This window comes from Carcharodon carcharias, chromosome 2 (assembly GCF_017639515.1).
Source record: "Carcharodon carcharias isolate sCarCar2 chromosome 2, sCarCar2.pri, whole genome shotgun sequence".
Taxonomy (NCBI): domain Eukaryota; kingdom Metazoa; phylum Chordata; class Chondrichthyes; order Lamniformes; family Lamnidae; genus Carcharodon; species Carcharodon carcharias.
In genome coordinates this window covers 211,645,242-211,667,294 of record NC_054468.1, presented here as the reverse complement: position 1 = coordinate 211,667,294, position 22,053 = coordinate 211,645,242, and the positions used below count along the sequence as shown (strand labels likewise).

At 40.4% G+C, this 22,053-nt stretch overlaps 1 protein-coding gene across 1 annotated transcript in view; it reads left to right on the top strand.

The window, feature by feature from the left end:
* Window positions 1-22,053, top strand: part of fmn2b (formin 2b) — a 401,079-nt gene that overhangs the window by 162,742 nt on the left and 216,284 nt on the right. The window contains exon 8 of the mRNA XM_041207507.1: window positions 12,772-12,859. Within this exon, the coding sequence (XP_041063441.1) occupies window positions 12,772-12,859 (88 nt within the window). The remainder of the gene's footprint in view (window positions 1-12,771; window positions 12,860-22,053) is intronic.

Below are 22,053 nucleotides of genomic sequence, written 5' to 3'. Positions count from 1 at the left end.
GTATAAGATGTAGCCTAGATTTTCCTGTCAGAATAGCAGTGAGGCTAATGGCACTTGCCATTAATTGTACACGTGGTACAGCAACTTCAGACAAGGGACAAAAATCCAAATGGTGCTGTTTGAATTTGCCATTGGCTCAGTGTAAGCAGCACCTTGGTCTCTGCCTCAGCAATGAAATCCATTGAATAGTGTGAAAATGTGCGGTAGATACAAACTAAACTTGCCACAATGTTACATCTTGTCCATTTCAGTCTATTTTAAATGCACCTGAGCAAGCTGGAATGATGAGGGTACTGTTTGGCAAGGGGGGAAATATTAGCTAGGCTTTTTGCTTCTGACCTCTAATGACTAACCACTGCACCAAAGTACACGTTGTCATGGTTGGGCATATTGCTTTGCTCCAGTAATTGAATAACCTGCCAGAATTTCCTGGTTAAGGTTGTACATAAGTGAGGGACCACTTGAGGCACCATTTGTGGAACTCATCCCAGTGTGAGTTGGTACTTTTACAAGATCGTGAAAGGGGGGGAAAAAAACTGAAGTTTGGGTGAGGGGTGGGTACAGCAGAAGAACTAGTTGGCCCATTTAACCACCTACTGCTGAATTGATAGCTGCTCTTTTATAGATTGATCATATTTGCTCTCAAAAGCCCCAGGCCTTCCATTAAGTTGCCTTACTGCAGAGTGGTTTGTTTTAGGGATTTATTAGCACTTGTACATCTGTAATGCATTATCCTCCTAAAATGTTTGTTGACTCAGCTAATGGAGAATAAATTGAGCATAAGTGTTTACTGATGAGCATTGGTGCCCAATGATTAAACAGATTGTTCTGGTATTTGAATTACCAATTTATTTTGATTTCTGCTGGAAATTAGGGGTATCATGTGGGGACTAATCTTGGCTCCAGTCTCCTCAGCAATATGGAGAGACATTAAGTGAAACTGAGATTGTGCGAAATGGCTTTTGAAGTGTAACTACATGCTCAAAGTGCAAAAGAAATGTTTTTAAAAAGGAAAAGCACAACGGGATATACTTCCATCTTGAGGTGGGGGTACTGAATGAACCATTGCCCCTTTTTGCACTCTAGCCAATTTTCTATTCCAAGGGAACATAGAGGAGCTGGAGGAGTAGGCTATTCAGCCCGTTGAGCCTGCTCCACTGTTCAAACAGATCATCTACCTCTTAGCCATTTTTCCAACTATCCCCATATCCCTTGATGTCATTAGTCTCCGGAAATCTATCGATTTCTGTCTTGAACATGCTCAATGATTGAGCTTCCACAGCCCCCTGGGGTAGAAAATTCCAAAGATCCACCACCCTCTGAGTGAAGAAATTCCTCATCTCGGATTCAAATGGCCCGCCCTTATTCTGAGACTGTGTTCCCCGTTTCTAGATGCACCAGCCAGGGGAAACATCCTATCCACATCTATCCTGTCATACCCAGTAAGAACTTTGTCATTTTCAATGAGATCACCTCTTGTTCTTTGAAAATTGAGAGAATACAGGCCCAGCTTCTTCAGTCTCCCCTCATAAGAAAATCCTGCCATCCCAGGAATTAGTCTGGTGAACCTTCGTTGCACTCCCTCTATTGCAAGGATATCCTTCCTTATCAAAGGAGACCAAAACTCTGTATACTACTCCAAGTGCGGTCTCACCGAGGCTCCATACAATTGCAACAAGACATTGAAGCCTTGTTGCATCCCCCTCACAACATATATTTTCACCTACATTTTGTGCCATCAACAAATTTAGAAATATTACATTTGGTCCCCATATCCAAATCATTTATATAGATTATGAACAGTTGTGGTCCTGCCACTGACCCTTGCGGTACCCTACTAGTATAACATACTGCCATCCTGAAAATGAACCGCATATTCTTACCTCTGTTTTTTCTCTGTTAACAAATTCTCAATTCCTACCAATATCTTACCCCCAATCCCATAAGCTCTAATTTTATTTACCAACCTGTGTGTGACCTTATCAAAAGTACCCATTGAAAATCCAAATACACCAAATCCACTGGTTCTCCTTTATCTATGCTACAAGTAACATACTCAAAAAAAAACTCCAACAGCTTTGTCAAACATGATATCCTTTTCATAAATTCATGTTGACTCTGACCATTCATATTATTTTCCAAGTCTCCAGTTTCACATCCTTTCTAATGGATTCTAACATTTTCCCGACTACTGACATCAAGCTAACAGGTCTGTAGTTCAGTTTTTCTATCTCCCTCCCTTCTTAAATATTTGCTACTTTCAAATCTGCAGAAACCTTTCCAAAATCTCTAGAATTTTGAAAGATAGCCACCAATACATCCACTATCTCTCTAGCCACCTGCTTCAACACCCTGGGATGTAACTCATCAGCTTCAGAGGATTTATCAAATTTCAATCCAATAAATTTTTCAAGTACTACCTCTTTATTAATATTATTTCTTTCAATTCCCCATTTTCACTACTCCCTTGGTTCTTTAGTATTTCTGGGAGATTTTCTGTATCTTCCTCCATGAAAACAGATGCAAGGTAACTGTTTTGTTTCTCTCCCATTTCCCTATTCTCCATTATAAGTTCTCCTGTCTCCACTTGCAATGGACCCACATTTGTCCTTGCTAATATTTTCCTTTTCACATACCTAAAGAACTGTTCGCAGTCACCTATGTTACTCACCAGCTTGCATTCACATTCTCTTTTCCTTTTCTTTATCAGTTTCTTGGTCATTCTTTGTTGGGTTCTGAATTGCTCCCAATCCTCAGGCTTACCACTTTTCCTGGCATCCTTATAAGCCACTTCCTTTGATCTAATGCAAACTAAACTTCATTTGTTATCCACGGTTGATTCACCTTTCCTGTTGGGTATTTGTTTCTTAGGGGAATGTGTATTTGCTGTAGACCATGTAATACTTCTTTAAATAATGGCATTGCCTGTCTACTGTCACATCTTTGTGTATTTTCCTAGTCCACCATAGCCAACTTGCCCCTCATATCTTCATAATTTCCTTTGTTCAGGTTTAGGACCCTAGTTTCAGAGTGAACTAAATCACTTTAAAACTTATTTCCTAATGGCTCCTTTACAGCAAAGTTATTGATTAGCCCTTCCTCATTAGATAATGCTAAAGCTAAAATAGCTCTATCCCTAGTTGGTTCCTCAACGTGCTGCACCAGAAACCCATCTCGTACACACAAGGAATTCACGAACCATAGCACTAGTGCTAATTATGTTTACCCGGTTGGTGTGTAAATTGAAGTCACCCATTAGGCAGGATTTTTCACACCCACCCGTGGCGGGTCCCGGCCATTATTACTGCATTATCCATGTTACGCACAGCTTTAACTTCCAGATTTATACCATGCACAGCGTCACTACAGTTTGGTGGCCTCTAAATAACTCCCACCAATGTTTTCTGTCCTTTGCTGATTCTTAGCTCTGCCCAAACTGATTCTGCATCTTGATCCTTCAATCTAAGATTCTCTCTCGCTAATATACTGAATCTCACCCCTTATTAACAGTGCTACCCCACCTCCTTTATCACTCTGCCTATCGTTCCTAAATGATGAATATCCCAGAATATTCAGTTCCCAGTCCTGGACACCCTGTAACCACGTCTCTGCAATGGCAATTAAATTGTACCCATTGACCTCTGCGCCTTCAAATTGTCTACCTAATTGCAAGTGCTGTATCCATTCAGATAGCATGCCCTTAACTCTATCTTTTTAACATTATTCTGCATTCTGACCCTATTTGATGCTTGCTTTTGTTTTGTCTGCCTTCTAATTTCACTTACCACTTTTCTACAACCTGTTACCAGTTTTGCTTCCCTCCAATCTGAGCTCCCTCTCAGGTTCCCAGCCCTCTGCCAATCTAGTTTACACCTTCTCCAACAGCACTAGCAAATCTCCCTGCAAGAATGTTATTCCTGATCCTGCTAAAGTGCAATCCATTCATCTTGTACTAAGTCTCACCTGCCCCAGAGCCACTCTCAATGCCTCAGAAGCCTGATGCCCTCCCTCCTACACCAATTCTCCAGTTATGTGTTCAATTGCTCAATCCTCCTATTCCAATGCTCCCAAGTGCATGGCACTGGGAATAATTCTGAGATTACTGCTTTTGAGGTCCTGCTTTTTAATTTCTTTCCTAAGTCCATAAAATCTGATTTCAGGACCTCATCCCTCATCAAACCCATGTTTTGCCACTAATATGGACCAAGACCTTTGGCTGTTCACTTTTCTCCAGAAGAAAGTCCTGTGACGTCCTTGACCCTGGCACCAGGGAGGTAACAAAGCATCCTGAAGTCACATCTATGGCCGCAAAAATGCCTGTCTGTTCCCTTGACTAATGAATCCCCTATCACTATAGCACTTCCACTTTTCTTTCTCCCCTGCTGTGGAACTGAGTCAACAGAGATGCTACGAACTTGACTCTTGCTGTACTCCTCTGAGGAACCACCACCCTCACCAGTATTCAAAATGGAAAGCTGGTTAGCAAGTGAGATCAACTCAGGACTCCTGCACTACCCGTCTGGTTCTCTTAGATTGCCTGGTGGTCACCATTCTGTTTCTGCCTATGTGCTCCAAACCTGTGCTGTGACCACCTCCAAACATGCTACCAATGTAGTTTTCTGCCTCATGGATGTACCACTTATTCCAGCCGTCACTTAAGTTCCAAAGCCCAGAGCTCAAGCTTTTGCAGATGATGGCACTTAGTGCAGATGTGTTTGTCAAGGACACATGGTGTGTCCATGACTTCCTACATACCACAGGAGGAACATTCCACTCCACCAAGCTGCTCTTTCATGAAATTCAGGGGAAAAGCAAATGAGCCGGAATGTAAAACTGATAACTGGTTTTTACTGTTACCCTATTTACTGTCCCCCAAAACACACACACCATTGACTGATTTCTCAAGTGCTGTATCATTTGTAAAGTGATCAGGAAATAATAGCTGCTTTCATAAATGATCTAGTATTTTGTAATTGATATATGCCCTCAATTACACTTGCAATGACTATATGATGCCCTTTCCATTTAGCAAGGGAATGTTAACATATATAGATGCTACTGATACAGATGTACGTACCTTTGTGAATTTAAACTGACTGGAATTCATTATCCTGTTTTGCATTAAACAAACCAAATTGTTTTTCTTGGTAAGGAACTAAATCTATCTTTTAGCATTGAGGAAGTCTACTGCTGTCCTTGCATTCCTTGCCTTGCAACCCTTCTCCAACATCCCCATTCCCCAGCCCCATCATGATGTCTGTGGCCTGTTAGGAATACAACTGATTCCAAGCTTTCCTTTTGTTTTCAGATCCCATTTTGGACCACTGGGTGCCAAAAGATGCTTCTCGCAGTGATTGTGTGAAATTAGTAGGCTGCGTGGTTTGTAACTGAATAAGAGAGAATTTTTAATCCTTGTTGCCTGCTTGGTTACCCAACCTCACAGCATTTTGAAGCATTGCAGGCTATGAAGGGAAGAATCAGCTTGTGCTCATGAGCCTGACTAGCATGCTGTAATTCCCTGCTGGGAATTATATATCAGATGAGGGCCGGTTCCATGGCCTTGCAATAGTTTATGCAGCTACTGGTGGTGCTCTTCATATGAAAGCAAAGAACCTTGATTAAGTTCTAGAAATGAATTCTCGAAAATGGAGTGTTTTTCTCTTTTGGAGTTTTCAGTGTCATTTTTGTGATCGGTGATGGGAAGTGTGACTGTTAGTGACAATCTGAAGTGAAATATGTATACAGTTGCACATTATGCACTTGACTATACAGTCATGGATTAGAACAAGATTAGAGATTGTTCTGAATATCAGTGAGCTCTCAAATTGGTTACAAGTGTGCCAAAGCTGCAGTTGAGAATTACTGATGTTTTTGGGTGGTTCGGTCATATTAGGACTCCTGTAAAAAAAAAAATACTGATATGCTTTCATCAGAATATTTCATCTGCACAAAAATTGAGATTATTTTGCTTTGGACCCAAATAACCAGGAAACGCTCTAAATTGTTCTCAATTCTTGTATTGTTCTGAAGTAGTATTATGTACACCTCCACTAATATTTAATATTTTTAGATTGTTTGCTGGCCTCACACGTGGCTTCACCTTGCTGTGTAATAACAGTCATTCTTTATTACAGTCGTGAAAATGTTCTTGATGATTTGTTTTGGTTGGGGCCTTTCCTTTTAAAATGATGCTTTCTGATTTGTGTGAGGGATCAAGTGTCTGGAATAGCAATCATTAGATTTTATGTCTTTGAAATATACTGGAATTATTTTGAGGAGCTAACCAAGGGCTCAGTTGTGTCACTGATCACATTGGCCATACAACTTCATGACATATTGGGGGAAGAGAGGAAGAAACAGATGTACCACTTCTTCTGTTTGACATATAATAGGAATATAACACCAGTGCAGGATCAACAGAAGTTTGAGAACATTCTGAGAGCTTGTTGGATTTTGTGGGCATTTCATATACTTAAGTCAAGTTTTTAGAAGCTTTGGAAAGTGTACTTCTGCCCAGTGTTCTGAATCCTTTGTTGAAATTGAACATGGAGCAGAATTCTATACCCGAAGGTATGAGAGTCTGATTCACAGCCAAGCATATGAATAATGTATCGATAGCTGTGAATTAATGATGAAAGCATTGATTTGACCAGAGCTGATATTAAAAAGTATAACTGACTTGAAGTTTCAATTGGCATTTGATAAGACTTTGGGCTTTAAATAGGATTACAGGCCCTGGAATTAGTGGAATAATTAGCCAGTCTAAAATTCCAGTAGAACATGGAAAATTGGTACAAATAGAAGGAGGTATGTCTGGAGATACTAACTGTGGAGCTCTGCATAACTTTCTTCTAAATTGCTAGCTTTTTAGACTTTTGTGTTTAAAGGAAAGAAAGAATTAATAAATATCCAACAATTATACCAATGTGACTTAGTGACTATTGTAATGGGAATTCAATGCATCCGCAGAGGATTGGGCATATTAAGAATTATGAAGTAAGGAATCAGGGAAGAATTTTATGGGCTATGGGATGATGGTAGAAATTTAATTTGCTTAAATGTAATTTACATCACAACAGAAAACATGGAGATATGTGCACCAAGTGAATGGCTGACCACTGGAAAAGATGACAAAATTGGAGTAAGAAAATGACTTTAATGTATTGAGCGATCATTTGCTGCATTTGCAATCCAAGCTGTATTGAGAGGTCATGAGGGTAGCTGAGACTGGTATTTCTTAGTAAGCTTACCTTGAACCAATGTGCTGTCACCGAAGCTGGGAAACATTGTCTTGCATGCACTTAGATTTATTATTTGCTGTTTTGTGCTTGCTGAACATTGAGCCATATTTATTTGTTTGCCATTGGTGGCAACATCCTAACCTAGAACACCAAGAACAGCAGCTTGCGCTATATGTAAAATAATGAGAATGTTGGCTGACACTTAAGGTGCAGCTGAAGCACCATAGTAAACATCTTGTGACGACAACAGAAGTTAGAATATTCTAATGTAGGGCAATGTGGATACAAGCAGCTTATTGCATTTAGCTATGACCTTAGAACTAGAGGACGTGAGAACAAGACCAACATGAATCCTTTCTACCCCCAGCTCCCACCAGTGCAGAATTGGTTGCATCAGAACCAGTGTACTAATTGATTTGTTTAAAAGAAGCTAGGTGAATAAGGAATGGGGATGAAGATTGGAGACATAGATTATTCATTTTATCATGTAATGTCATGATTTCATTTGTTTGGAGATGATTTGTCTTGTGGAACAAAATATGTCTGATAAAGTATTGTTCATAATGTTGATATTCTGGAGTCTTTGCTTGATTACTTTAAGGGTGTGGCAAGTAAGGCCATGTGGAAGTTTGAGTTTTATCTTGGAACGTTTACCCTTATTTGCTTTCTTGGGATGAGATCCACAACTTATTTTACGGGGCCGAAATGATGGCCTGTTGGATTTTTTTCCCCTCTTGTTTTTCATGCTGCTTTGTAAACGTGCTGATCTGATCTGGATGATATCAAAAGGAATGTAACATGTTTGGATACAAAAATTGAAAATTGTTTAAGAGTGAGCATTTCCCTGGAACAGAGAGCATGTTTTATATCGCCATGTTATGTGGTCTCATGTTATTACAGGAAGCCTTTTACTTTGAAAGCTATGGTGGATATTTGGGGCTGTGACTCAAGAAGCCTGATTTAGTTCTCTATCCCACATTATATGCAACCCCTATGCCTTTAGATAGTGTTGCTGGAGCAAAATTCAAATTTTATTTTTTGCCTGTACGTAATTGCAAAGAACACTCAGACGGCTCCGAGATTATATTTTTGAAGGATCAAAACCATTAATTAAACTGCAAGGTAATACATTGACTGACGGCCAAGTTGACTGATTCTTAGTTAATATTTGTACAAATTTGAAAGAATGTTGAAAGTATGTGACATTATTTGCAATTTTTTTTTTTGTAAAGGCAAAATATCTCTTATCAAGATGGAATCTACCTTTTTTTCTTTTTTGGTAAAAGTCCAATGGAATGACTAAAGTCAGTTGATCCTTTTTAAATTGTTTGACAAAATGGGTGTATCAAAGGAATGACATTACTGCATTAAGGAAAACCTTTGGACCCTGCAAGCCTTTGTATGAACATTCATAAAAATTTCAAGCTACGGACTGCTTGTCAATAATCTCATACATTAGGTGGCTAATATTTCAGTTCTTAGTGCCTGATGGCTGTCACAGATTTTTATCAGCTCTGAGGAAACTTGACCCAAATCATGCCATTAAAACAAATTTGATGAAAGGCTTTATTTAGTGTGGTAAAAGAAATGAATTACTAGACCTGTCAGTTAATAAAACACGCCACCTTCCTTTCTAAGTATTGCCCACTAAAGGAATAACTTTCAAGGTAGCTAATACATCAATCTGCTCTAGAATTTGTTTCACACCAAAAAAGCTTTTGTTTCAAGCTGAAACAGTGCAGGATCAATATAAATGCCAAACAGGGCCTTGAGACTAATGTAATCACTGAAGAAAGCTTCATATACTTAAGTATCGTCTCTTTCAACAGTGAATTGCTTAGGACTTCCGGTGAAAGTGAAAGTCTTCAAGCAGTAGCAGGATTTACCATCTGTTTAAAGCAAAAGCAGCATTTGTAATGTCTCGTGAGTTGTTCCTACCTATGCACAATAGCCTCACAAGATTGCACAGTTTGACAAGTTAAAGTACATATTTCCCTGAAAATATGCACGCAGTTATTTTAAAAGGAAATAAAAAGCCCAATACTTTTTGGGTTTAAAAATAGATTATATAAAGAATGAGCAAAGTTAGAGCTCATGAAACAGTAGGGACAGTAGCAAAATGGATATGAAATGGTTTGAGTGACAGGGAAGAGACTGCTGGTTAATTGGTTGTTTTACTGACTGGATGAAGATTTATAGTAGAGTTTCCCAGGGGTTGGTGTTGGAACCTCTGCCCTTTTCTGTTGCATGTTAATGACCTAGACCTTGGTTACAGGGTATAATTTCAAAATTTTTGGGCAATACAAAACGTGGAAGTACTGTGTTCTGAGGAGGGTAGTGTAGAACTTCAAAAGTTCATAGGTTGGTGGAATGGGTGGATAATTGGCAGATTAAATTTAATGCAGGGAAGTGTGAAATGATTCATTTTGGTAGGAAGAACACGGAGGGACAACATAAAATGGTGCAATGCTAAGTGAGGTGCAAATCTAAATGGGACACAGGAACAGAAGGACATGGGTGTATATGTGCATAAATCACTGAAGGTGGCAGAGCAGGCTGAGAAAACAGTTAATAAAGCATACGGCATCCTCGGCCAGGGGCATAAAGTACAAAATTAAGGAAGTTATATTAAATTTGTGTAAAACACTATGTCAGGAAGATATAATACTTCTCAATGTTATTGGAATTTATTGTCAAGTAGTGGTGTGTGTCTGTGTGCACGCACCTGTGAGAATTGGGTTAAAGACGGCTCGCCTGAAGGTATTGATGTAAACATTGGGGAATCTTTTTTACACAGCAAATACATAGGATCTGGGACGGACTGGCTAAGAGTGTGAAAGAGGTGGGTTCAATCAGGCCTTTCAAGAGGGAATTGGATTATTATCTGGAAAGGAAGAATGTGCGGGGTGAAGGCAGGGGAGTGACACTAGGTGAATTGATCCTTCAGAGGGCCAGCACGAACACAATGGGCCTAATGGATCCCTCCTGTGCTGTAACCATTCTACAGACAAAGAACAAACGATCCCTGTTGTTGTGGTATGTGCCTGCAGTGTGCTATTGTAATGTAAAGATGCTCAGTAGAGTAAGGGTTAATTTGGGATTTGAGCATAGCACCGCCCACAGTATGATGTATAGAGCTACATGGTAATAGACTCTGGGGGATCAGTCTAGAAAGAACACTCTGGAAGCCAGGCTGCATGGAGACAACTGCTCCATGCATGGCCATACCTTGGATCTGTAAATAGTTAAAGTTAAGAATCAAGGGTTCATGTTTAAACATACAACTCTGCAGGATCTCATTGAGGAGTCACCACTGTGCACCATATTATAACACCTTTGATGTAAAGTTCTTAGTGGAACTTCATTCAGACCCATGTAACAGATCTGGTAACTCCAATGGAGATGTTCTTTGGAAGCTGGAGCTGAGCTTTGCTCTCAATCTAACTAGGCTAACTCAAAAGAGAGTTTGTTGTTAATGCAAAATGGAGATATTTAAGCTTCCAACACAAATGTCCTTCATCTTGTGTTGGGCGGGAGAAAGGAGCTGTGTGCTTATTACATGTGTTCCATCATTGCACAAATCTCAATGCCATTGCCAGTAGCTCTTGTGATATTGTATGGCAGTATGGACCAATTGACTGTTTTGCACAGCAAAGTACTATTTAATCAGATAAGCTGTTCTTACCTAGATCTAGAATGCCTAACTATATGTGCTACAAAAATAGTTTTGATATGGGATAATATTGTGCAATGCATTAGGTTCAATTCTGAAATTTGAGGTAGGGAAGATTTCAATGTGATTCGGATTTGTCGTTGACCAAATTACAAAACAAATTGTCTTCTATGCAGTTTCTGCACTTGAAACTAAAGTTGTCCAGGAGAAGGAGCTTGTTGTCAAACAGGGTCATTAGCCTCCTTTTCCAAGCTAGAGGCCTCTCATATCTATATTATTTCTTGGCAATATTGTTAAAAAAAATCTTTTTAAAATCCCCTCTTAAGCTGCCTTTGCACCAACAGGAATAGTCCCAGTATCTCAAATGTCTCCTCTTAAAAGTAATTTCCTATTCCTGGCATCATACTGGTGAATCCACCCTGTAGGGTCTCTGGTTTTAATGTTCTTTCCATAACACAGTGCCCAAAACTGCACATGATACTCTAACCATGGTTAACCACTGTCTTGTACGAGTTTCATTGGGCAGAATTTTGCCCTTGATGGGTGGGCGGGCCGGCAGCCGATCACCGCCGCCGAAACGGACCCTGCCGCCATCTTGAGTGTTTGCCTGACCAGCGGGCTGCCCGACAGGTATGCACTTCCTGTGCAGGGGGGGAAGGATTCCCCAACTGTCAAAGTGCGCTGTTTCGTGCATGTGTGCTAAAGAGTGCACATCTCCCTGAGACTAAGCGCTGCCTCAGGGAGAGTGCTGACAGTTTTTGAAAGATGAAAAATAAAAAAAATTATTAACACGTCCCCCTCATGTGACAATGTCACACGAGATGTGACGTGTTAATAAATATCACAAACTTTTTTAAAACAGACATGAAACCTCAGCCCGCCGGTGGATGAGGTTTCATGTTTTTTCTATTGCACGCTGGGACTCCTGGCCTGCCTGCCAACCTTAAGGTTGGACGGGCAGGGCCTTTAATTGGCTTAATTATCCTGTCAATGGCCTCAATTGGCCATTGACAGGTCGGTGGGTGGTCAGCTGATCGCGCTGTACCCCCGCCTTCCTGAATATCCCATGTCATTTTCGGGTTGGCAAGTAGGCCCTGCCCCTAGCTCACCGACGTAAAAATTCTGCCCATTATTACCATTTGGCTATTGTAGAAACCGAAATGCACTATTAGCTTATTGATTGGCAGTGCACTTTGGGAGAATTATGCATCTAAAAACTTAGGTCATCCGTGCACTTCTGTGACTTTGCTTATATTTCTTAATTTTCCTCTCAAAATGTATTGCCTCTCTTTGCTAACTTGTGCACACAGTTCCATGGTGTAACAAGGACAAGACTGACCATATATAATTCACAAAGGACACTCGTGGTCAATGCACTGAATGCCACTATCAGTCTGGACTTCGATTTGGAATAGGTCTGAAAAGTTGAAAGGTTCATTCGCTAACCTCTAGTAGTACCCAGTTCCCTGTGCTCTTCTGTTCTGATTTTCAGGAGAAAAGAGGAAAGAAGACCAGTCTTACAGTGACCATTTATAGGAAATTAGTTTGTGTGATAACAATGCTGCATTCAAAACTTGTCTGAGCTTGTTTCACATGTTCAGTTTGTTGGAGGAATGTCTAAAAATATGCTCGAGTGCCACTTTCTTTATGAATTTTGATCTTTATTGGCCCTCAAGATGAAAGTATTCCTAGTCCTGATTGTGCTAGGCTCCACCATCATATAAGGTGTTAACGAAAGACACTTTCAAAGACAAATCCTTCAGTTACCTGAAATTTACATTATTTTTATAAAATGGGATGTGTGTTTGATTTGCTTTCCATCAACTGGATTCTTTCTTTCTTTCTTTCTTGCTCCAGGTTGTGAAACTTCTGAACAACAAGAGGTCGCAAGCTGTTGGAATTCTAATGTCAAGTCTTCACTTGGAGATGAAAGACATCCAGCACGGTAAGCCCGTTAAGCAGTTGTTGGTAAATTCTCCGTAAAATTATTTGTCACGATTTTCCAGAATTCATTCACAGCTGTCCGCAATGTGCAACAACTTGAGCTGTTATCAGTAATATTACTTTGAAGGTAGGTGGATATGCAATATGCGGGTATAGAATAAGTGTCAGCTTATATTAAATTGATGAATGCACATGCACGATCAACCTCAACAGTAGTAACTTGAATTGATACCTCTGTCATTCATAATTCGCCCTCTGAACAGTAAGCATGTAACATGGCTTGTACTGTAAATCCTAAATGAAAGGGTTGAGTTTCAGTGCTTAAAATGAATTGCATGTGGATTCAAAATTACAGTTTGTAAAGGTTGGTGTGTGTCTAGAGAAAAAGGTGGTACAGATGTATTGAGCGTGAGCTTGAATATATTTCGTAAGGTTTTCATCACTTGTGAAAAGGTCAGCTGCTCTTTGATGTATGTTGGGCAAATCTTCATAAGAGCAAAATATTACCCTGACTTATATAAACATTTTCTGAATTGTAGTACAAACGTTTGCAGTTGCTGCACCTCAAAAATGTGATTCCTCATCTCAATCTTACCCCCGGAGACACTAAATGGTGCGGAAAACATGGATTCTTTTATTCTCCTAGACTGCCTCTGCTGGTACATGTGTATGGTAGCTTTAAGGGGGCAAAGTGCACAATGCAATTCTCAATATACTACATCTTTCACTTTAGAACTTGGTTTGGCTAGACTAATGGACACCTTATTTTGCTCACCTGATACTCTATATCATGGGAGTTGAAGTAACTGCAGTAAGTTCTGTACCCTAAAAACTAAACCACCCTTTCAAGAGGAGAATGCTTTGCAAAGGGAGAAGTTAAATATTCAAATGAGGAGAAGAATCCATTCTAGTAAAGTTAAGGAAAGTAGACATACAATTAAGATTAACAGTTATGCATTATGGATGTTCCATAGCAAGGTCACAAAAGATTGTTAACCTAATAATATATATTGACCTAATAACTTGATCATTATCGTTCCTGTAAGAATATCAACACAGGAAGCTGGCTTGGGTATTAAGTTAACAAATTAGTATTTGTGAAGTTGGGAAGAAACAGCAAGATGCGTTCAGAATCAGAACTGCACATGGTTAAAACATGGATTCTTTTATTCTCCTAGACTGCCTCTGCTGGTACATGTGTATGGTAGCTTTAAGGGGGCAAAGTGCACAATGCAATTCTCAATATACTACATCTTTCACTTTAGAACTTGGTTTGGCTAGACTAATGGACACCTTATTTTGCTCACCGTTTGGGGGGGGGGGGCTAAAGATAATCTCCCTTGGATGGCCCAATGTCAGCAATGAAACTACTGACACTAGTCCAGTGAGGGATGGTATTCCAATTGAGGCACATTGATGCAAATGTGTAATGGCTGGTTGGCCCTTAGCTGAGTGATGTGGGAGTGCCAATTTTACATCACCTACTCACACACCCAGCAAAAATGAAGGGTGGCAAAACAATACTAAAATTGTCTCGTATGTTTTCTTAGGGGATGGGCCTGGAAATGGCAAAGTTCCCCAAAAAATGTTGCTTGTAGACTACGAAATTCTAACTGATCATGTGTCTTTTACGAGCATCGATAAAATTAAAGCTTGGCAAGTCATGTGATGAAAATAACCCCAGCAGCAGGGAGACTTTATCTGTTAGCAACTCAAGTATGACTGCAGAGGATGATGTGGGGGGATTCAAAATGTGTACCTCGACGACATTGTGAAATGGAGATTGTTCCACCGTTCAGAGGGTTAAATACTGTTACAGCATTTAGTCTGCTTTCCAATAATGCCTCTCAAGTTAGATGCTGATTTGCGTGAATATTTTGCAATAAATTTTAAGAATTTAAAAAGAATTAATAGTGATGTTTGTGAATCACATTTAGTCACAGTCTGAGTTCTGTGAAATAGATTTCTGGGGGTTACCAAACTTCTTAAATCAAAAAAATCCCGAGTGCTAGTCATATATTACGGCGCCAGCCCTGGCGCCAAGAGGCACTTGGTATTTCTTGTACTGGCAGATGTATTTCAGTTAAGTCATAGACTGAAGTCTGAAAACAATGATATGGTCGTTTTCCTCAGTCAAGTACTCGAGTCAGTTTGAGTCAATAATGAGAACCAAATGAAAAAAGGAGTCAAGCTAACATCTGTGGGTCTGCTACATATGACACACGTTCACTGTGAGGCTTGCATGATGTGCAATTATATTAACAATGACTTGACATGAAAATCTGTAACTTTGTTTCTAAATGTACTGCACATTATTTCGCAGCAGCACGCATAATCCTCAGAGACTTTTATGCACCCTCTGTGTGTTGAAATTTTCCAGCCCTTTTCAAGTTGTGATGAGCAAGTGAATGAATGAATTCCATCTCTTTTTTTTTTCTTCTAGTGTTCTCTTTGGAGTAAATCTCCTCAGTAGAGCAATGCTGGGACAGTAAAACCAAGCTGAGGTCAAGTACTTCATGAGCAGTCGGGTGTAAAACAGGAGCAGTCGGCCAAACTTGGGGTTCAGTCTTTTGCACCCCACCTCACCCACCCTATCAAAAAGCCATTTGTAAATCCGGGTTTGTGCTGTTCCACCCAGCACAATATTAGCTTTTTGTATTACAATGCACACAGCCCCTGAGCACAATTTCGGGATGAATAAAGAGAGACTGACCTTAATGAACACTGTTTATCAACGGTTCTTTCTCAGCATAATATTTTGTCTCATTCTTTCCTACTCATTTTTCGATTGTGTATCAACTGGAATTGGATCAAGGAAATTTTAATGGCACAAAGTACATCTTAAGAGTGCCAGAACGATTACAGCTAAGTACTTTGCTTTAACAGGGCTAACATTCATTATAAATGGTGCTATGGGACCTGCCAAAACCTTTTTTCATCATCTCCGCTCTTTTTTGCTTTAAAAGTGGGGACAAATTAGCTTGCATCCATTATGATTGAAATCAGCACTCTGTATTAGTGTGCAAAGTTTAGTTCAAATACTTACATATGAATTAATTGCCTCTTAATATCTACCTACAAATTCAAATACACCCATCTATTTTCTCTATCAGGTGTTTTTATTGGTTTCCATAGTTAATGGTGAGATGAATTGTTGCTGCCAGTCAATAATTGGTCTCTTTCATGACATTAGAATGTTCAAGGTTGTGCAGCCAATTAACTACTTGGTAATTGTGGTATTTTGTAAAAGTGTGCTCATTGTTATAGTGTAAGTAAACACTGCCGACTGATGGCAAGTTCCCACAACCAGCAATGAGATGAATTATTAATTTAACTGTTACAGTATTGCTTTGTTGAGGGATAAGTATTGGTCAGGATACTTATATAAAAAAAATCCTCCTCTTTGAATAGTTCTACTTATGTCCACCTCAGAACACAGATGGGATCTCAGTTTAAAGTCTCATTTGAATGACAGCATCCACAACACTGCAGCACCCCCTCAGTGGGTTATGTGCTCAGATCTTTGGCATGGGGCTTGAACCCAGAATCTTCTGATTTAAGGGAAAGAGTGCAGCCACTGAGCCACAGCTAACATCTGAATGGGAAATTGAATAAAAACTACTAAATAAAACAAAAGCCATAATGTTAAAAAAAACAATAACTAATACAGGGGACAGCAATTCAAAGGTAGCAATCTAACCTTGGAAGGTTCAAATGCCTATTCTAATTTGAAGACGTCCTCTGAACCCTTTCCATAAGTTTGCTGTCTTAGAATGAGTGCCAGATATCCGGTCTATATTTTAGAGGCAGCTACTGCAGATTTTGACCAGATATATCTTAAGTATTGAAACATAAGGAATCAACTCCCAATTAGTTCATTCAAGTGTACGGATTCTGAATTTGATTCGCTCCAAGTGATGTCAATGAGCTGAACCATGATGTCTACTGGATCACTGTTAATCTATTGCTATGCAACCGAGTTTCAATCATCCGATGTATTTCTGTACATAGTAAATATAGAAGTGTTCAGAAAGTGTAGTTGATTTTGGATATATTAAGTTTGTTTGAGCTCAAATGTGAGTAATAGCCCAACACTACCAAAAGGTTGCTGTATATTAACTATATTCAAGGAAAAGATCAGCAATCTACAAACAACCATTCCTAATCCTTCTCAAACACAGACTGTCATGGAGCAATCCTTGCTCACACAGGGGAATTCTAGTTGGATATAATAATGAAAAACACATTTGCATCCAACTTCCAAGTTAACCACACAGACGTATTTTAATTGTGTGTATATTGGAAGGGCTTTGTAAGGCGGCATGAAAGACTTGAAGTGAATTATTTTAACCCTCTCTAAGTCTGTTCAGAACCAAATTCCTGATTCACTTAATGCATTTATTCATCCAATACTTGTGAATGTACAACTTGAAGAAACAACATTTCAGCACCAGTAGGTTTACTTTCTTTTGCCCTACTTACACGTATGCCATGGATAGGATTGAAATTTGGTTAATTGATTTCTGGAGCTGATTGTACCACATTTAGTCTGGTAGGGAGAGTTTTCTCCACTGTCATTCACTCCTACTCATGCTGTCATCCCCGTGGCCACAAATGCCTCGAGAAATATTGAAACTTGGTCATCAAGGGGATGTGTTCAAATGTTAACCGTGGCCAGGTTTTTAACTTGCAGTGGGGTCAAGAAAACTACTGACACACCATTATAAGTGAAGGCTAAGCTTGGAATTGAACAGTTTGAGAGAGAAAATCTAGATGGAACACCTTTTATCAAAGTAACTCAAATTTATCAAAAAAAATTATACATAAAAGGAGAATAAAACATCATTGTTTAGAGATTCATCTGCTCGACCAGTCACTAATCTTGATGGCGTGGCATTACAGAGCAGCTTCAATCAAAGCAAATACTCCACCTTCCCAGTGAGTCACCTGCCTCAAAAATCTCCCTTATGAGTCTCCATATCAAATTTTGTTTGACTGCCCCTGTGAAGTCCTTCACCATTATATTATAGGCACTATATAAATGCAAGTTTTTTTTTCTTGTTATTGAATAATGGAGCTTTCTGGATTTTGGCAACAGTTCAATTCTCTCTGGCTGTTTGGAATTTTAGCCCCATTGCTTTCAATGGAACTGCTCTAGGACAGTTGGTGGGGATGAATGGATGAACTGGTCCTAGAGAAGCCTTTTTTTAAAAACAAACAACAATTATTTGTGATTGAGAAAGATGTATTTTTAGACAACTATATATCTATACTTTCTATCCCTTATAAGGTGTTTCTTTAGGACTTCATATTGCACACTAATTCCAACAAGGAGCAACGTGATTCCACTCATATATTCAGTAAAGTCTCTTCTGATTGAGTGGCTATGTCCCCAAGCTACATTGGAATGAATGTCTTGTTCAGTGCAAAACATGTATTCCAGACATAAAGGTCCTTTATTGCTGTTAGTATAACTCTTCCACTTCAAACATAAGAAAAGTCTCTCCATCTTCCCTTGACCTTCCACAAAATTCCATCACCAAATCCCCTACCATCACCATCATGGAGTAACTATTGGCCAGAAAGTGAACTGGACCACCCACATCAACCTAATCGTTGCACGAGAAGGACAAAAGCTTGGTATACTCAACAATTGGCTCACCACTTGATCCATCAAAGATTCTCCACGTACAAGTCAAGTCAGAAATAGGATGGATTATTCACTGCTCATCTGGATGGGCACAAATGCACCAACACTTGAAGCTGGACACCCTCCTGGACAGGACAGTTTGCAAGATTGGTACCCGTACTCCTTGGATTCGTTATCAACTCCTTCCGCACTGCAGCAACTCACAAGGGTTACTTCAACAACTGCCTGTCCTGTGACTTGCACCATGAGAAGGGTGAGATCATCATCTTGATGTGGACATGTATGGCTAGTCTTTAACTGTCGTTGAACTCTGGAAATCTACATCATTGTAGGTGAGTCATTGACATAAGGGCTGCAGCCTTACTAGTGTCATGCACACATCCAGCGAACATTTTTTTTGAAGGATCAAAGGGCCATCGTTAACCTTGTAAATATGCAGGAACCTGCAGCATTGCCTAACATTGCAACAACTTAAAATGCTTTGTGTGTTGACGTTCTGACTTTGTGAAGAAGGAAATGCTTATAAAGCAGCTTGGCATTGGAGTGGAGGAGAAATCTTTTTTGCTTACACAGGGGTGCAAATGATGCCTCTTCAGGTTGGCAAATGTTGGCCAGATACATTTTACATCACCATTCTGGATGTTTGCTGAGTTAGTACCAAGTCCTAAGGGCTGAAATTTCAAAGCTTTCACAGAATCTCACAGTGCAGAAGAGGCCCTTCGGCCCATCGAGTTTGCACCATTGCTTGAGAAACACCTGCCCTACCCACCTGATCCCATTTACCAGCACTTGGCCCATAGCTTTGAATGTTATGATGCCAAGTGCTCATCCAGGTACTTTTTAAAGGATAAAAACAAAAAAACTGCAGATGCTGGAAATCCAAAACAAAAACATAATTACCTGGAAAAACTCAGCAGGTCTGGCAGCATTGGCGGAGAAGAAAGGAGTTGATGTTTCGAGTCCTCATGACCCTTTGACAGAACTTGTGACAAGTTCTGTCGAAGGGTCATGAGGACTCGAAACGTCAACTCCTTTCTTCTCCGCCGATGCTGCCAGACCTGCTGAGTTTTTCCAGGTAATTCTGTTTTTGTTTTTTACTTTTTAAGGGATGTGAGGCAACCCGCCTCCACCCTGCCAGGCAGCACATTCCAGACCGTCACCACCCTCTGGGTAAAAAAGTTTTTCCTCACATCACCCCCAAACCTTCTGCCCCTCACCTTGAACCTATGCCCCCTTGTGACTGACCCTTCAACTAAGGGGAACAGCTGCTCCCTCTCCACCTTGTCCATGCCCCTCATAATCTTGTACACCTCAATCAGGTCACCCCTCAGTCTTCTCTGCTCCAACGGAAACAACCTAAGTCTATCCAACCTCTCTTCATAACTTAAATGTTTCATCCCACGCAACATCCTGGTGAATCTCCTCTGCACCCCCTTCCTATAATGTGGCGACCAGAACTGTACACAGTACTCCAGCTGTGGCCTCACCAAGGTTCTATACAATTCCAACATGATCTCCCTACTTTTGTAATCTATGCCTCAATTGATATAGGCCCATTTTTTAACCAGGGTCGGATTAATACACAGGCCTACTACGGCCCAGCCAAACATGGGGCCTCACCACAATGAAGAGAATCTGCACCAACCATATGCCTTTTTCACCACCCCACTAGCATGCCCTTCAGCTTTCAAGGATCTATGGAGACACGCGCCAAGGTCATTTTGTTCCTCAGAACTTACTAGAGCCATGCCGTTCATTGAATATTTCCTTGTCAAATTACTCCTTCCAAAGTGTATCACCTCACACTTTTCAGGGTTAAATTCCATCTGCCACTTATCTGCTCATTTGACCATCCTGTCTATATCATCCTGTAGCCCAAGAAACTCAACCTCACTGTTGACCACCCGACCAATCTTTGTGTCATCCTCAAACTTACTAACCCTACCCCCCACATACTCATCTATATCAAAGAACAAAGAAAAGTACAGCACAGGAACAGGCCCTTCGGCCCTCCAAGCCTGCGCCAATCATATTGCCCGTCTACTAAAACATTTTGTACTTCCGGGGTCCCTATCCCTCTATTCCCATCCTATTCATGTATTTGTCAAGTTGCCTCTTAAACACCACTATCATACCTGCTTCCACCACTTCCTCTGGCAGCGAATTCCAGACACTCACTACACTCTGGGTAAAAAAAAAAACTTGCCCCGCACATCATCTCTATAGTTTTCTCTTCTCACCTTAAATCTATGTCCCCTAGTAATTGACTCTTCCACCCTGGGAAAAAGCTTCTGACTATCTAGTCTGTCAATGCCACTCATAATTTTGTAAACTCCTATCAAGTCGCCCTCAATCTCCGTCGCTCTAGTGAGAACAATCCGAGTTTCTCCAACTTTCCCTCATTCCTAATAACCTCCAGACCAGGCAATATCCTGGTAAACCTCCTCTGCACCCTCTCCAATGCCTCCATATCCTTCTGGTAATGTGGTGACCAGAATTGCAAGCAATATTCCAAGTGTGGCCTAACCAAGTTTCTATACAGCTGCAGCATGACTTCCCAGCTTTTATACTAATACCCCTGCCAATGAAGGCAAGCATGCCAAATGCCTTCCTGACTACCTTATCCACCTGCGTTGCCACTTTCAGTGACCTATGGACCTGTACACCCAGATCCCTGTGCCCATCAATGCACTTAAGGGTTCTGCCATTTACTGTATAATTCCTGCCTGTATTAGATCTTCCAAAATGCATTACTTCGCATTTGTCCGGATTAAACTCCATCTGCTATTTCTCTGCCCAAGTCTCCAACTGATCTATATCCAGTTGTATTCTTTGAAGATCCTCTTCCCTATCTGCAACTCTGCCAACCTTAGTGTCGTCTGCAGACTTACTAATTAGCCCAGTTACATTTTCCTCCAAATCATTTATGTATACCACAAACAGCAAAGGTCCCAGCACTGATCCCTGTGGAATTCCACTAGTCACAGCTGGCCATTCAGAAAAGCACTCTTCCACTGCTACCCTCTGTCTTCTATGACCAAGCCAATTCTGTATCCATCTTGCCAGCTCACCTCTGATCCCATGCGACTTTACCTTCTGTACTGGTCTGCCATGAGGGACCTTGTCAAAGGCCTTACTGAAATCAATGTATATAACATCCACTGCCTTTCTATCGTCGATCATCTTTGTCATTTCCTCGAAAAACTCAATCAAGTTAGTAAGACATGACCTCCCCTTCGCAAAACCATGCTGCCTCTCACTAATATGCCCATTTGCTTCCAAATGGTAGTAAATCCTGTCGCGAAGAATCTTCTCCAATAATTTCCCTACCACTGACGCAAGGCCTGTAATTTTCTGGATTATCCCTGCTACCCTTCTTAAACAATGGAACAACATTGGCCATTCTCCAGTCCTCTGGGACCTCACCCGTAGCCAATGAGGATACAAAGATTTCTGTCAAGGCCCAAGCAATCTCCTCCCTTGCCTCCCCCAGTACTCTGGGGTCGATCCCATCTGGCCCTGGGGACTTATCCGCCTTAATATTC